A 15,417-nucleotide genomic window follows, 5' to 3' on the forward strand; every position below is an offset into this window, starting at 1 on the left:
CTCACTGCAACCTCTGCCTCCTGGGTTCCAGTGATTGTTGTGCCCTAGCTTCCCTAGTAGCTGGGATTATGGGTGTGCACCACCACACTTGACTAGTTTTTGTATTTTTAGTAGAGACAGGGTTTCACCATATTGGCCAGGCTGATATTGAACTCCTGACCTCAAGTGATCTGCCCGCCTCCGGCTCCCAGAGTGCTGGGATTACAGGCATGAGCCACCATGCCCGGCCACTAACCCTTTGCCTTGACTCCCCACCTCTGCACCTCCCCGTCTTCACCCCACCCTGGCACCATCCCCCTCTTGCCATGTTGACTGAGATGCCCCTCTCACATGAACTTCCGCCTCCTCCTCCAGGACCAGGTTTCCAAGGACAAGGCTTTCCAGACAATGGCGACCATGTCCTCTGCCCAGCTCATCTCCGCGCCTTCTCTGCAGGCCAAACTGGGTCCCACTGGTCCTCAGGTGGTCCAGGTTGGGGATTGTGGGACTTGGGGGCAAAGGGGGATGGATGGGGCTGCAGCTGTCCACAGGGGACTGACCAACCATTTTTCTTTGTGTCCTATCCAGGCCTCTGAGCTTTTCCAGTTTTGGTCTGGAGGATCTGGGCCCCCCTGGAATGTTCCAGAGTGAGTACTATGTGTCCTGGCTCAGCACCTGCCCCCCACCCTCACACTCCCACAGAGACCTTTCTCACTCCATCTTCTAGCTCCTGTCTCACCCCATTTATGTATGTATGTATGTATGTATGTATGTATGTATGTATGTATTTATTGACATGGAGTCTTGCTCTGTTGCCCAGGCTGGATGGAGTACAGTGGCGCGATCTCGGCTCACTGCAACCTCCGCTTCCTGAGTTCAAGCAGTTCTCCTGCCTCAGCCTCCCGAGTAGCTGGGACTATAGGCGCCTGCCTCTGCACGGCTAATTTTTGTATTTTTAGTAGAGATGGAGTTTCACCATGTTGGCCAGGCTGGTCTTGAACTCCTGACCTCGTGATCCACCCGCCTCAGCCTCCCCAAGTGCTAGGATTACAGGCGTGAGCCACCGTGCCCAGCCTCTATTAGGTGGTTCTTCAACCTGAGGGTAGAACAGAGGTTATAATTAATCTTCTCTTAGGTTCAGAAGGAAGAAAATGTTTCCCAGAGGTAAGTGGGAGTGTCCTTTTCAGTTCTGAGAGAGCCTTGAGGTGACGGGATATGTTTGTAGCCTACAAGAATAGAAATGGGCCCCAGAAGATGATGGGAAGTGCTTTTCTTTTTTTTCTTTTTTTATACAGGATATTCTTCTGTTGCCTAAGCTGGGGTGCGGTGGACAATCATGGCTCACTGCAGCCTCAGCCACCTGGGTTCAAGCAATCTTCCTGCCTCAGCCTCCTGAGTAGCTGAGACTACAGGCATGTGCCACCACACCTGGCTAATTTTTTGATTTTTGTAGAGACGGGGGTCTTGCCATGTTGCCCAGGTTGGTCTTGAACTCCTGGGCTCAAGTGATCCCCCTGCCTGGACCTCCCAAAGTGCTGGGATCACAGGCGTGAGCCACTGTGGCGGGCTGGGGGTGTATTTCTTAGCCCAGAGAGGAACTGATGGATCCAGGCTAGGCATTGGTTGGGTAGTGTGGCTGCAGGACGGTGAGGCAGGAGTGTTGACGGTATTGTCAGAGAAAGAGTGCAGTGAGGGCCGAGTGCGGTGGCTCACGCCTGTAATCCCAACACTTTGGGAGGCTGAGGCGGGTGGATCACGAGGTCAGGAGATCGAGACCATTCTGGCCAACATGGTGAAACCCCGTCTGTACTAAAAACACCAAAAAAAAAAAAAAAAAAAAAAATTAGCTGGGCGTGGTGGCAGGCACCTGTAGTCCCAGCTACTCAGGAGGGTGAGGCAGGAGAATCACTTGAACCCAGGAGGCAGAGGTTGCATTGAGCCAAGATTGTGCCACTGCACTCCAGCCTGGGCAATAGAGTGAGACTCCAGCTCAAAAAAAAAAAAAGAGTGCAGTGATGCAGTGACAGGCTGTGTGGGATCTAGACTGGAAGAGAAGGAAGGTCACTGGGGAGCTGCTGCTGAATGGGGATATGGGAAGCATCAGATCAAGTACCTGGGGGCTGAGGGTTTTGCAGGGGGGGTTGCTTAGCTGGAAGGTAGGGGGCTGGGCAGGCACTGCCCTGACGCTGGGGTTTCCGCTTTCATGGAGCTGTTAGTCAAATGGGGGAAATGAGCATTCATCAAATCATCACCTGCATAAACAGAAAATCGAAGAATGTGTGAGGTGCTGTGAAGAACCACAGCAGGTTCTGGGGTGGAGGAGAAAGTTCTAAGGGTTTCTCTGAGAAGATAACATTGAAGGCTGGGTAGGACTTAGCCAGGTGAAGAATGGGAGTGGGAGGCCCGGCATGGTGGCCCGCATCTGTAATCCCAGCACTTTGGGAGGCCAAGGAGGGCAGATCACTTGAGGTCAGGAGTTCGAGACCAGCCTGTCCAGCATAGTAAAACCCCATCTCTACTAAAAATGCAAAAAATAGCCAGGCATGGTGATGTGCGCCTGTAATCCCAGCTACTCCGGAGCCTAAGGCAGGAGAATCGCTTGAACCTGGGAAGCAGAGGTTGCAGGGAGCTGAGATTGTGCCACTGCACTCCAGCCTGGGCAACAGAGTGAGACTCTATTTCAAAGAAAAAAAAAAGAATGGGAGTGGGAATATATTAGGCAGACACAATAGCACATGACAAAGTCCTCAGGTAGGAGATCTTTCTGGGTTCCAGGAATCTAGAGGAGGCCAGTCCAGTATTTGTTGAGTGCCTACTAAGTGCCTGATACTGTGCTTGGTTTGGGGGCACAGCAGTAAGACAGGTGAAATTCCTGCCTTCACGGAGCTTCATATATTTGGTGGGGGGGGGGGGGGGAGGCGACACAATAAACATATAAACAAAGAATTAATAAGGAAAGGAGGCCAGGCACAGTGGCTCATGCCTGTAATCCCAGCACTTTTGGGAGACCGAGGTGGGTGGATCATTTGAGGTCAGGAGTTCGAGACCAGCCTGACCAACATAGTGAAACCCCGTCTCTACTAAAAAAATACAAATTAGCTGGGTGTGGTGGCACAGCCTGTAATAATCCCAGCTACTTGGAAGGCTGAGGCAGGAGAATCGCTTGAATGCAGGAGGCGGAGGTTGCGGTGAGCCAAGATCATGCCATTGCAGTCCGGCCTGGGCAACAAGAACAAAACTCTGTCTCAAAAAAAAAAATAGAGATGGGGTCTTGCTGTGTTGCCCAGGCTGGTCTCAAAGTCCTGGGCTCAAGCGATCTTCCTGCCTTGGCCTCCCAAAGTGGTGGGAATACAGGCGTGAGCGACTGCGCCTGGTCTGACCTCTGACATCTGAGTCTCTTCACCACTATCTCTTGGGCTACTAGCGCTGTGACTGATACTGTAGCCACTAGCCTCATGCAGCTATTTAAGTTAAAATTAAATAAAATTAAAGATTCTGTTTCTCAGGTCCATGAGCCACACTTGTGCTCAGTGGCCACGTGGTCTGTGGTCAGTAGCCACATGTGGGCACTGGGTACCGTATTGGATGGCACAGATTTCCATCCAATAGAACATTTCCATCCCTGGAAAGTTCTATTGGCCAGTGCTGCCTCCCCACCCCGACTTTGGCCTCACGTCCCATCTCCTGACTGTTGGTCATTTTCTTCCCACCCTCCCAACCCCTCAGCCTCTTATTCCTCCAAATTCCTTGTCTTCTGTGTCTTCTCCCCACCTTCCAAGACTTGGTTTCTCTTCTCTCCTCTTTCTTTCTTTTTTTTTTTGAAATGGAGTCTTGCTCTGTCACCCACGAGTATAATGGCGTAATCTCGGCTCACCACAACATCTGCCTCCCGGGTTCAAGCAGTTCTCCTGGCCCAGCCCCCTGAATAGCTGGGATTACAGGCGCCCACCACCACACTCTGCTAATTTTTGTATTTTTAGTAGAGATGGGATTTCACCGTGTTGGCCAGGCTGGTCTCGAACTCCTGACCTCAAGTGATCTGCCCTCCTCAACCTCCTGAAGTGCTGGGATTACAGGTGTGAGCCACCACGCCAGGCTGGTTTCTCTTCTCTTTCTGACATTTTGTGAGAGATACCAAAATGTCATCATCAAGAGCCTGAGATACCGGGCTGAGACTGACCTGGGTTCAAGTCCCAGCTCTGCTGCATCTCAACTGTGTGACTTTGGGCAGGTCAGTTGACCCCTCTATACCTCAGTTTTCCTCATTTGTGCAATGAAAAGAGCAGTCATTCTACTACCTCACGCACTGTGAGGCTTCAATGAGATTGTGCACAAAATGCACAGGGTCTTGCTTGTCGTGGCCTCTCAGTAAACATTTGCTGGTGACATTAGCATCTTTCTACCTGGCTAACCCCTGGCTTCCTTTTTCCCTCAGTGTGAAGCCATTCTCACAGACACCGTTCACCTTGTCACTGACTCCCCCATCTACTGACCTCCCAGGTAAGAGCCTGCGCTCCACCCTCCCTTGTCTCCCCTCTCTCTCTTCGACCCCTACTGCCCTTCCTTCAACCTTCCATCAGTTGAGGGATACATTGTTTTTTTTGTTTTATTTTGTTTTGTTTTGAGATGGAGTCTCCCTCTGTCGCCAGGCTGGAGTGCAGTGGCGTGATCTCGGCTCACTGCAACCTCCGCCTCCTGGGTTCAAGTGATTCTCCTGCCTCAGCCTCCCGAGTAGCTGGGATTACAGGTGCCCGCCACCATGCCGGGCTAATTTTTGTATTTTTAGTAGAGATCGGGTTTCACTATGTTGACCAGGATGGTCTCGATCTTTTGATGTTGTGATCCGCCTGCCTCGGCTTTCCAAAGTGCTGGGATTACAGGCGTGAGCCACCGCGCCTGGCCAATTAGGGGATACATTCTTACTAAAGCCCAGCTTTGAGGCAGGGTGTGTGTGTTGGGGGTGGGGGAGCCGGGAGGGGCTGGAGAGCTGAGTGGTGGAACTGGTGATGGTTAGGAGATTTTGGTCTTTGCAGCCACACACACTGGGTTTGTGTTCTGCCACTTGCTAGCTTATGAGACATGGGGGAGGTGTGTTAGTCAAGATTCTTTCAGCTGCAAGTGATAGAAATCCAAATCAAGCCAGCTGAAGCAACATTTCAAAAAAGCAGAGGCCGGCACAGTGGCTCACAGCTGTAATCCCAGCACTTTGGGAGGCTGAGGCGGGTGGGTTCACCTGAGGTCAGGAGTTCCAGACCAACCTGGCCAACATGGTGAACCCCCCCCGCCCACCTACCCCCACAACCTCTACTAAAAAATACAAAAATTAGCCAGGCGTGGTAGCAGTAGCACTTGCCTGTAATCCCAGCTACTTGGGAGGCTGAGGCAGGAGAATCACTTGAACCTGGGAGGCAGAGGTTGCAGTGAGCCGAGGTGGCACCGTTGCACTCCAGACTGGGCGACAGAGCAAGACTCTGTCTCAAAGTAAATAAATAAATAAATAAAATAAAAAGTAATAAGAAAATGTATTGATTTATTGGTTCCAGTAACTGACAGTTCAGAATTATGGCCTCAGGCATGGCTGGATCCAGTGGCTCAAGTGATGGCATCAGTCATTACTTTGATCTGCTTTCCACTGTGGTGGCTTCATTCCCAGGCAGACTCAGCTACTTGGCAGCAAAGATGGCTTCTGGAAGTCCATGCTGATATGGCCCTGAGAACTCACATCAGTGAAAGAGGGAGTCCCTTAGTTTCCATAGATTTATCAATTAGGAATACTTTGGGCTGCAAGTAACAGAAGACCCACATTAAAAGTGCCTTAAATAGTAAAAGCATTCATGTTATGAATCCATGCAACAAAAGTCCTGGAGGTGGGCTGTTCCCATGTGGGCTTAGCAATATCAGGACTGGAATCTCTGTAGTTCCTCTCATGTCTGTCTTATTGTCCCAAGATGGCTGTTGCAACTCCAGGGATCATGTCTGTGTTGGTCCATTTGCATTGCTGTAAAGGAATGCCTGAAACTGGGTGATTTATAAAGAAAAGAGGTTTATTTGGTTCCCAGTTCTGCAGGCTGTACAGGAAGCATGTTGCCAGCCTATGCTTCTGGTGAGGGCCTCAGGAAACTTAGGATCATGGTGGAAGGGGAAAGGGAGCCACTATGTCACATGGTGAGAGGGAGCAAGAGAGCGAAGCCAGGCTCCTTTAAACAGCCAGCTCACATCAACTCAAAGAGTGAGAATTCACTTGTTACTATGGGGAAGGCACCAAGACATTCATGAGGGATCCACTCCCATGACCTAAGCACTTCCCATCAGGCCCCACCTCCAACCTTGGGGATCACACTTTTTTTTTTTTTTTTTGAGACAGAGTCTCGCTCTGTCCCCCAGTCTGGAGTGCAGTGGCACAATCTCGGCTCACTGCAACCCCCGCCTCCTGGGTTCAAGTGATTCTCCTGCTTCAGCCTCCTAAGTAGCTGGGATTACAGGCACATGCCACCATGCCCAGCTAATATTTTGTATTTTTAGTAGAGACAGGGTTTCACCATGTTAGCCAGGATGGTCTCGATCTCCTGACCTTGTGATCCGCCTGCGTTGGCCTCCCAAAGTGCTGGGATTACAGGCGTGAGCCACTGTGCCCAGCTGGGGATCACATTTCAACTTGAGATTTGGAGGGGACAAATATCCAAACCATATCAATGTCCCAAGCAGGACTTGGCCAGGGCCAAAAGCTTTCTCCTCCCAAAGTTCTGTCTTTTTCATTCAGGAAGAAACTCCTTCCCAGAAGCCCCCCAGCAGATTTCCCCTAACGTCTCATTGGCTAGGACTGTGTCACATGGCCACTTCTAACTGCAAGGGAGGCTGGGAAAGTGAGTATTTAGCTTTTTCAGCTTCTAAGTGGAGGCAGGCAAGAGACAACAGTACCTGATATATTCAATAAATGTTAGCAATTTGTATTGTTCTTTCTTCTCTCTCTCTAGGGTACGAACCCCCCCAAGCCCTCTCACCCCTGCCCCCACCTACCCCATCGCCCCCAGCCTGGCAGGCTCGGGCCCTGGGCACCGCCCGGTTGCAGCTGGTAGAGTTCTCAGCCTTCGTGGAACCGCCAGATGCAGTTGATTCTGTGAGTGAAATTTTGGTATAGTCGCTGAGGGATTTTGAAATATAGAGGGTGACAGGAAGGGAATGTATAAAGTCATGGTTTTAAAACTTTAGCATGTATCAGAATCATCTGAAGGGCTTCTTAAAACAGAGATTGCTTTCTGATTTGCTAGATGTGATGTGGGGCTTGAGAATTTGCATTTCTAATAAGCTACCAGGTGCGTTGATGCAGCTGGTCTGGGGACCGTACTTTGAGAACTACTAGCATAAAGGAACTGGAAGGTCATAGGGTGACAAGTTGGGAAGGTCAGAAAAGCTCCCCAGGACATCATTCATTCATTCATCAAACGTGTTTGAGTTTCTACTGTTCACTAGGCTTTGTGATGCATACTAGGAACTTGGAAAAGATTTTATTTCTGTGCTTGAGCTTCTCCTGGGCTAGGATGGAGTGGGCCGACTGTTAGAAGAAACAGCTCCTAACTCTTAGGGACTGAATGCCAGATAAGTTGCATGTAACATTTCAATGTAGGTTCAGTAGGGGCCTTGGACTCAAGTGATTTGGGGATCCAGGCTCCTTCCATTTTGTGGCTCTGCCATTTTCTAAGGCTTCAGAATCTGCTGATGGAGTCTCTGCATCTGGCCAGCAGATGGTGGAAGGGAGAGAGTCAAGATTGTGCAGGAGGTTTTAGGAATCTGACTTGGATGTGTCGACTGCCAGGCCTGGTCACATCCCATTGGCCAGAACTTAGTCATGTGGTCACACCTAACTGCAAAGCTGCCTGGGAAATGTAGTTTCACACTGTGTAAAGGAACCAGGATTTGTGAACACGTAGCAGTCTCTGCCACACCATATAAACATCAATCAAAACATCAACCACAAGACCTCTGTGGATTCCCATTCATTCACTCTTCCATCCGTTGACCATTTATGAGCACCTGTTCTATATAGGACCAGGCCTAGGGGGTGTGAGCTTTGCCCTGGGGCTCCTGGGGAGCTATGGGAGGGCTATGACCAGGGGAGGGTCAGGGGCAGGTCTGGAGCCACATGAGGGATGAACTGGAGAGGCGAGGTTGGAGGCTGGGGTGAGGGCGGGAGGCCTGAGGTGAGGCTGAGGCAGTGAGGATGGAGTTGGGGGTGTGTGGCAGGAAGCTGGGGACTGTGGGACTGCAGGGCTGCAGGGGACTGGGTGCAGAAGCAGAAGTGGGGACAATGGGTGGCAGTCAGGCCCAGTGCTGGGTGGACTGTGTGGAACAGCTGGCCAGAGCTGTGGGGATGGTGATGGCATTTGGTGGGCTCAGGCAGCACGGGCTGGAGATCCAGCTCACCTCCGACTTCTCACCCACGGCCAACCCTCCTCAGTACCAGAGGCACCTGTTCGTGCACATCAGCCAGCACTGCCCCAGCCCTGGAGCGCCGCCGCTCGAGAGTGTGGACGTCCGGCAGATCTACGACAAATTCCCCGAGAAAAAGGGTGGCCTCCGAGAACTGTATGATCGTGGCCCCCCCCATGCCTTCTTCCTGGTCAAGTTCTGGGTGAGTTCTCACAGCAAAACCAAAAGTGCTCACAAATCCTGTGGTGTCCCAGCAAAGGCCTCTGGCCCTGAGAGAATCTGTCGTGGGCCCTACCAGGTCAGCCTGGGACTTACCAGTCAGTCCTCATGGCTTGGAGTGTCAGCCCCCTTTGCAACAAGGAACACCGAGGAGGCCAGCCCCCAGGGTGGGTTGGAGGTGTCTGGGCCTCCCTGGATCCCACTAGACATTGCCACATGTAACTAATACGGTGAGTTACCTGGCCATGTAGCTAATAGGGTCCTGGGCATGGGCTTGCCATGTTCCAGGCTTCCCTGTGGCCCACCTGACTGCACCAAGCCTTGCTGCTAAGGAAAGGTTCCCTCCCCTTAGCCAGTGGACTTGTGGAGACTGGTTTCTAAAGAGGGGACTGATGCTTTGCATCAGTTTCACCAGACCTTGTTGCTAGAGAATGTCTGGCTTTGAGGAAGTGATGAAGAGAGCCATGGAGTGGCTTTGTCAAGTCCTGTATTCATTTATTTGTTTATTTATTTATTTTTGAGACATAGTCTCACTGTCACCCAGGCTGGAGTGCAGTGGCTGTATCTTGGCTCACGGCAACCTCCGCCTCCTGGATTCAAGTGATTCTCCTGCCTCAGCCTCCCCAGTAGCTTGGACTACAGGCACCCGCCACCACATCTGGCTAATTTTTGTATATTTAGTAGAGACGGGGTTTCACCATGTTGGCCATGCTGGTTTTGAACTCCTGGCCTGAAATGATCTGCCCACCTTGGCCTCCCAAAGTGCTGGGATTACAGGTGTGAGCCACCGCACCCGTCCAAGTCCTGTATTTATGTAGCAATCACTTATTGAGCACTTCCTATATAGACGCCTGGTGTCAGGTGCTATCTATATGATTGGGACTAAGAGGGCCCATCTTGCGTGTTTCTTAGGGCTCCTTGGTTTGGTGTCCAGTATGATGACTAACACTACAGGGGTTCAATAAATGTGTTTTATTTTATTTTATTGGTTTTTTTTTTTTTTTTGAGATGGAATTTTGCTCTTGTTGCCCAGGCTGGAGTGCAATGGTGCGATCTCGGCTCACTGCAACCTCTGCCTCCTGGGTTCAAGCGATTCTCCAGCCTCAGCCTCCCAAATAGCTGGGATTACAGGCATGCACGACCACGCCCAGCTAATTTTTGTATTTTTAGTAGAGACGGGGTTTTGTCATGTTGGCCAGGCTGATCTTGAACTCCTGACCTCATGTGATCCGCTCACCTTGGCCTCCCCAAGTGCTGGGATTACAGGCATGAGCCACTGCACCTGGCCTAATTTTTGTATTTTTAGTAGAGACAGGGTTTTACCATGTTGGCCAGTCTGGTCTCGAACTCCTGACCTCAAGTGATCCACCCACCTTGGCCTCCCAAAGTGCTGGGATTACAAGTGTGAGCCACAGCGCCTGGCCTGGGCTCAATAAATGTTGCCTGGATGTTTAGGGGGTGCTAGTTCTTATAGTAACAAAGGTGGTAGAGGGATCTAGTCTCTGAGAAGAAAGCCTGGCTAGGTGTGGTGGTTCACTCCTATCTTCCCAGCACTTTGGGAAGCTGAGGCGAGAGTTTCGCTTGTATTCAGGAGTTTGAGACCAGCCTGGGCAACACAGTGAGACCTCAGCTCTACAAAAAATGAAAAAAATTAGCTGGGTGTGGTGGCGCGCACCTGTGGTCCTAGCTTCTGTGGAGGCTGAGGCAGGAGGATCACTTAAGCCCGGGAGGTGGAGGCTGCAGTGAGCCAAGATTGTGCCACTGCCCTCCAGCCTGGGTGACAGAATGAGACCCTGCCGAAAGAAAGAAAGAAAGGAAGAAGGAAAGAAAGGAAAGAAGGAAAGAAAGAAGGAAAGAAAGAAGGAAGGAAGGAAGGAAGGAAGGAAAGGAAGGAAAGGCCTGCTGAGGGCCTGAACTTTACTGTTCTTGCTGGGAATGTTGTTGTTCTGGAGCTTGCTGTTCATGGTTCTGGAGCTTTCTGCCATGTGAAGCAGAAGCCTGAAACTGCTCTGGGGATGTGCAGCTGAGGGCTTAGACATTGTTGGGGCTTAAGACAGGCCTTATCAGGTCCCAGGACTGGAGAGCCACCCCCTTAGGAAGCCCAGCTGCTGAAGGGGTTCAGAGGAGCAGCTGGTAAGGTCTTTGGTTTTGCCACGGTGAGAGATGGAGTCGGGCCCCTGAGAAGACGGACCTGGCACAGTGTTAGCAACTAAAGTTAGGAAGAGGAAGAGGTGCGCCTCGCAAGGAGGTGACTCAGACCAAAGGTGTGATGAGCTCTTAGGCTTCCTTAGGCCCCACTTGGCCTAGTGACACTTGGCCAGCTGTCTACACACACTTGGCCACTGGGGTCATGGAGGGAGTCTGACCTCTCAGATTTGGCCGAGGGGGAAGTGCTCTGAGGAGGAGTCAGGCCTCCTCAGGCTCCGTGAGGTCCCGTTGCTAGGGAGTAGCCACTTGCCTTAGCAACCAGGGTGAGAGGGGCTTAGAGGGAGGTATTCATCTTGAACTGGTTGCTAAGGAGTAACTGCCATAGTAACCAGGCCCTTGGAAGGGGCTGAACTCTTGAGTTGCAGGCTTCAAGAGAAAAAGGTTGAATTGGCTGGACACAGTGGCTCATGCCTGTCATCTCAGCACTTTGGGAGGCCTAGGTGGGTGGATCACCTGAGTTCAGGAGTTCGAGACCAACCTGGCCAACATGACAAAACCCTGTCTCTACTAAAAATACAAAAATTAGCCAGACATGGTGGCGTGCGCCTGTAATCCCAGCCACTTGGGAGGCTGAGGCAGGAGAATCGCTTGAACCCGGGAGGCAGAGGTTGCAGTGAGTCAAGATCGCGGCATTGCACTGGGCAACAAGAGTGAGACTTCATCTCAGAAAAAAAAAAAGAAAAGAAAAAAGGTTGAATTTGAATTCCAGGGCTCCTTTGGTTACTGGGGAGACAGGGCCAAGACTGTTTTGGGGACCCAGACTTCTTCAACGCTGATGGACGGTGGATCTTCTCCAGAAACCAGCCCTTGGAGAACTTTGAAAGCCTGATGCGGTGGCTCACGCCTGTAATCCCAGCACTTTCAGAGGCCAAGGTGGGAGGATCGCTTGAGCCCAGGAGTTGGAGACCAGCCTGGGCAACATGGTGAAACCCTGTTTCTACAAAAAATACAAAATATTAGCTGGATGTGGTGGCATGCACCTGTGGTCCCAGCTACTCAGGAGGCTGAGATGGGAGGATCACTTGAGCTCAGGAGGTCGAGGCTGCAGTGAGCTGTGATTGTACCACCACACATTGCCTGGGTGACGGAGCAAGACCCTGTCCCCCCCCCCCAAAAAAAAGACAAACAAACAAACAAAAAAACAAAACAACACTGAAGAATCAAGCCGGGAACTGTAGGGGTAATGGTAGGCTATGGGGCAGAGTCCCCACTGTGTTGTTTTTTTTTTTTAAGATGGAGTTTCGCTCTCGTTGCTCAGGCTGGAGTGCAATGGCATGATCTTGGCTCACCACAACCTCTGCCTCCCGGATTCAAGTGATTCTCCTGCGTCAGTGTCCCAGTAGCTGGGATTACAAGCATGCGCCACCACGCCCGGCTAATTTTGTATTTTTAGTAGAGACGGGGTTTCTCCATGTTGGTCAGGCTTATCTCGAACTCCTGACCTCAGGTGATCCACCCACCTCGGCCTCCCAAAGTGCTCGGATTACAGGTGTGAACCACTGCACCTGGTAGTCCCCACTGTTTATAAGGGATGTCCCCTCTGACTCATCTGTGCCTTCCCATCTCTCAGGCGGACCTGAACTGGGGCCCAAGTGGTGAGGAGGCAGGGGCCGGTGGCAGCATCAGCAGTGGTGGCTTCTACGGAGTGAGCAGCCAGTATGAGAGCCTGGAACACATGACCCTCACCTGTTCCTCCAAGGTCTGCTCTTTTGGCAAGCAGGTGGTGGAGAAGGTGGAGGTGAGGCTGGAGGGGTGGAGCTCTGGGGCAGGTGAGCGCCCAGCCACCCAGCACTTGGGGGTGCAGAATGGACCAGAAGCCATGATGACTCAGGCATTTGGGAGTATGTGTGGAGGGAGTGGGTCCCAGCCTCTTTGAGGGTTTAATGCATGTGTTGGGAGCTAATGGGCAGTTCAGAAGTCACAGGTAGGGATCATTCTGAGGGCTGACAGGTAATGTGTAGTATAGAGATTTAGAGTCACTGAGAATGAGAAGGGTCTTATGGATATGGAGAGGTTCTTAGGGCAAGAAGGTTCAGAAGTCACACAGTTGCTGGAGACTTGGGGAAGTCTCAAGTTTAGAAGTCAGACTTTGAAGACGTCATGGAGGGGTCTTTGGAGGGTATCTGAGGGCTGGGAGGTTAGAGGAGTCCAGAGGTCTTTGGGGGTTCACAGAATCACTTTGAGGGGCTTGTGATTTGCAGGCTCAGAGATCCTGATTCGGATCTCCGAGGGTTCAGGCCCAGTCTCCAGTCACTGTGGGTGGGGTGATGAAAGGAAGGTGTCAGTGAGAGTGAGTGTGGTGGCATCTTAGAGGCATAGGGTGGAGCTCAATTCCTGGGGTGACCCGTGGGTCTCTCAGCCACCATTTTCCCGACTCCCTTCCCCTTGGTTCAGACGGAACGGGCCCAGCTGGAGGACGGCAGATTTGTGTACCGCCTGCTGCGCTCGCCCATGTGCGAGTACCTGGTGAATTTCTTGCACAAGTTGCGGCAGCTGCCTGAGCGATACATGATGAACAGCGTCCTGGAAAACTTCACCATCCTCCAGGTGATGCCTGGGGCTGGGCTGGAGTGGGGGCCCCCAGTGTGGAGGGACAGTACCTATAACAGACCCTCAGTCTAGGGGATCTCCTCACCCAGGAACTGACACAGCAGGGACTCCGAAGTGAGCCCTCAGCCTGAGGCTCTTTTAACTAGGAAACTGATGCAGCGGGGACCCCACCATTGACCCTTAGTTTAGGGGACCCTTCACCCAGGGAACTGATGTGGTGGGGATGTCACAGCACTCTCTTTTTTTTTTTTGAGATGGAGTCTCGCTCTGTTGCCCAGGCTGGAGTGCAGTGGCAAGATCTCGGCTCACTGCAACCTCTGCCTCCCGGGTTCAAGTGATTCTCCTGCCTCAGCCTCCCGAGTAGCTGGGATTACAGGCACGCCCCACCATGCCTGGCTAATTTTTGTATTTTTAGTAGAGATGGGGTTTCACCATGTTGGCCAGGTTGGTCTTGAACTCTGACCTCAAGTGATCCACCTGCCTCGGCCTCCCAAAGTGCTGGGATTACAGGCGTGAGCCACCACGCCCAGCCCCACAGCACTTGCACATAAGGTGGGTCCCTCCTTCCCTGGTGAAGCTGACTGGAGGGCACTCGAAGGCAGATCCTCAGCTTGTCAAGGAACATGATATGGTGGGAGCCCCTTTAACTTTTTGGACTGCTGAGGCAGAGACCCCTTGACTGCGGAACCTGCAGGGAGGGTTCTCCCTTTACTTGTGACATGATGGGGACCCCTTTTACCCAGGGAATGTGATGTGATGGGAACCCGATTAACCCTGAGATGTGATACACCGTAACTGCCAACGCTCAGCTGAGGGGTAACCCCCATTGCCCAGGGAACTGACTTTTGGGCATCCCTTTCTCCTGGGGAACATGATATGGTGGCGGCCTGTTTCCTGGAGATGGAAAAGAGCCTGCTGGGTATTCCACGATAGCTTGGCAGGGGGGCACAGGGGTCCCTGCCCTCCCTTCTAAGCATAAGTCCCTTGTCCTGGCCTTCCTGGCAGGTGGTGACAAACAGAGACACCCAGGAACTGCTGCTCTGCACCGCCTATGTCTTCGAGGTCTCCACCAGCGAGCGTGGGGCCCAGCATCACATTTACCGCCTGGTCAGGGACTGAAGGGGGACCCCAAAACTGGCTCACCCCCAGAACACCCTCCTCCCAGGGAGGGTCCTCCAGCTCACCTCATGCTTCTTATTTGGGGAGAGGGCTGTGATGTAAAGGGGTTGACCTCAGAGGCCTAAGCAACTGGGGCCATCCCCCCCATTAGAGGGGCCCCCAAAACTTGGTTGGAGAGCTGAACAGGCTGGGACTGAGGAAAGGATAAACCCCGATATTGGGACCTCACAGTGGGTGTCTGAAAGGACAGATCACTCCGGAGTATCAGGGATTGTGGGGACAGGAGTGAGACAACCCCCCAGGTACAGCACTGGCTTTTCTTTTCAGCCCCTGACAGGCGCCCCCCCCACCCCCCGCCCGCCACTCCTCTGCATGTCTTGGAGAGCGCTAGTTACACATTGGCTTGTCCCCTTTACTTTTTCCCAGCCACCCCTCCCCCTGAAATTTCTGCCCCTCTCTACCACCCTCACTCCATGACCTGTGAGATCACAAAGTGAAGATGAACCCTTTCTGTGCAGGAGCAGAGCCAGGTGGGCCCTGGAAATATTTTTTTTTTTTAATATAACGAGATATTTATAAGTGGGTGCTAGGGTCTTGACTTTATCTCCGCTGCACAAGCAGTGTGTTGAACTTTCTAATCTCATCCCTCTCCTAAGTGAGCCCTGAGCTAGACGGTTTCCTTCCTCCCCTCTCAAAGTTTGTTGGTTTGTGTTCTGACAGAGGATAAAGCTATTTTACCAAAAACGCAGGAGATTTATTTGAGGTTTGGGTGAAAAATAATCTTGTGGGTGGTGGTAGGCTGACAGATGGGGACAGGAAGCTGTGGACGAAAGCCCCAGGTCCCGTGGGAGAGGTGACAGCAGCAGGGGCATGCAGCCACGTGGGTCCCCAGGGGAATGTGAAGGCGGAGGGCTC

At 52.0% G+C, this 15,417-nt stretch overlaps 1 protein-coding gene across 15 annotated transcripts in view; it reads left to right on the forward strand.

Moving 5' to 3' along the window:
* Window positions 1-15,246, forward strand: part of TEAD2 (TEA domain transcription factor 2) — a 22,127-nt gene extending 6,881 nt beyond the window's left edge. For 7 of the 15 annotated variants that reach the window (XM_055369971.2, XM_063701523.1, XM_063701525.1 and 4 more), the window contains 8 exons: window positions 355-471; window positions 568-626; window positions 4,415-4,479; window positions 6,954-7,096; window positions 8,435-8,608; window positions 12,404-12,571; window positions 13,228-13,380; window positions 14,389-15,246. In XM_055369971.2, the coding sequence (XP_055225946.1) occupies window positions 355-471; window positions 568-626; window positions 4,415-4,479; window positions 6,954-7,096; window positions 8,435-8,608; window positions 12,404-12,571; window positions 13,228-13,380; window positions 14,389-14,502 (993 nt within the window). In that variant the 3' untranslated portion in view covers window positions 14,503-15,246. The remainder of the gene's footprint in view (window positions 1-354; window positions 472-567; window positions 627-4,414; window positions 4,480-6,953; window positions 7,097-8,434; window positions 8,609-12,403; window positions 12,572-13,227; window positions 13,381-14,388) is intronic. The other 8 variants (XM_055369973.2, XM_055369969.1, XM_063701524.1 and 5 more) reach the window with 2 other exon arrangements.
* Window positions 15,247-15,417: the final 171 nt, after the last annotated feature.

The sequence above is a fragment of the Gorilla gorilla genome, chromosome 20 (genome assembly GCF_029281585.2).
Source record: "Gorilla gorilla gorilla isolate KB3781 chromosome 20, NHGRI_mGorGor1-v2.1_pri, whole genome shotgun sequence".
Taxonomy (NCBI): Eukaryota; Metazoa; Chordata; class Mammalia; order Primates; family Hominidae; genus Gorilla; species Gorilla gorilla.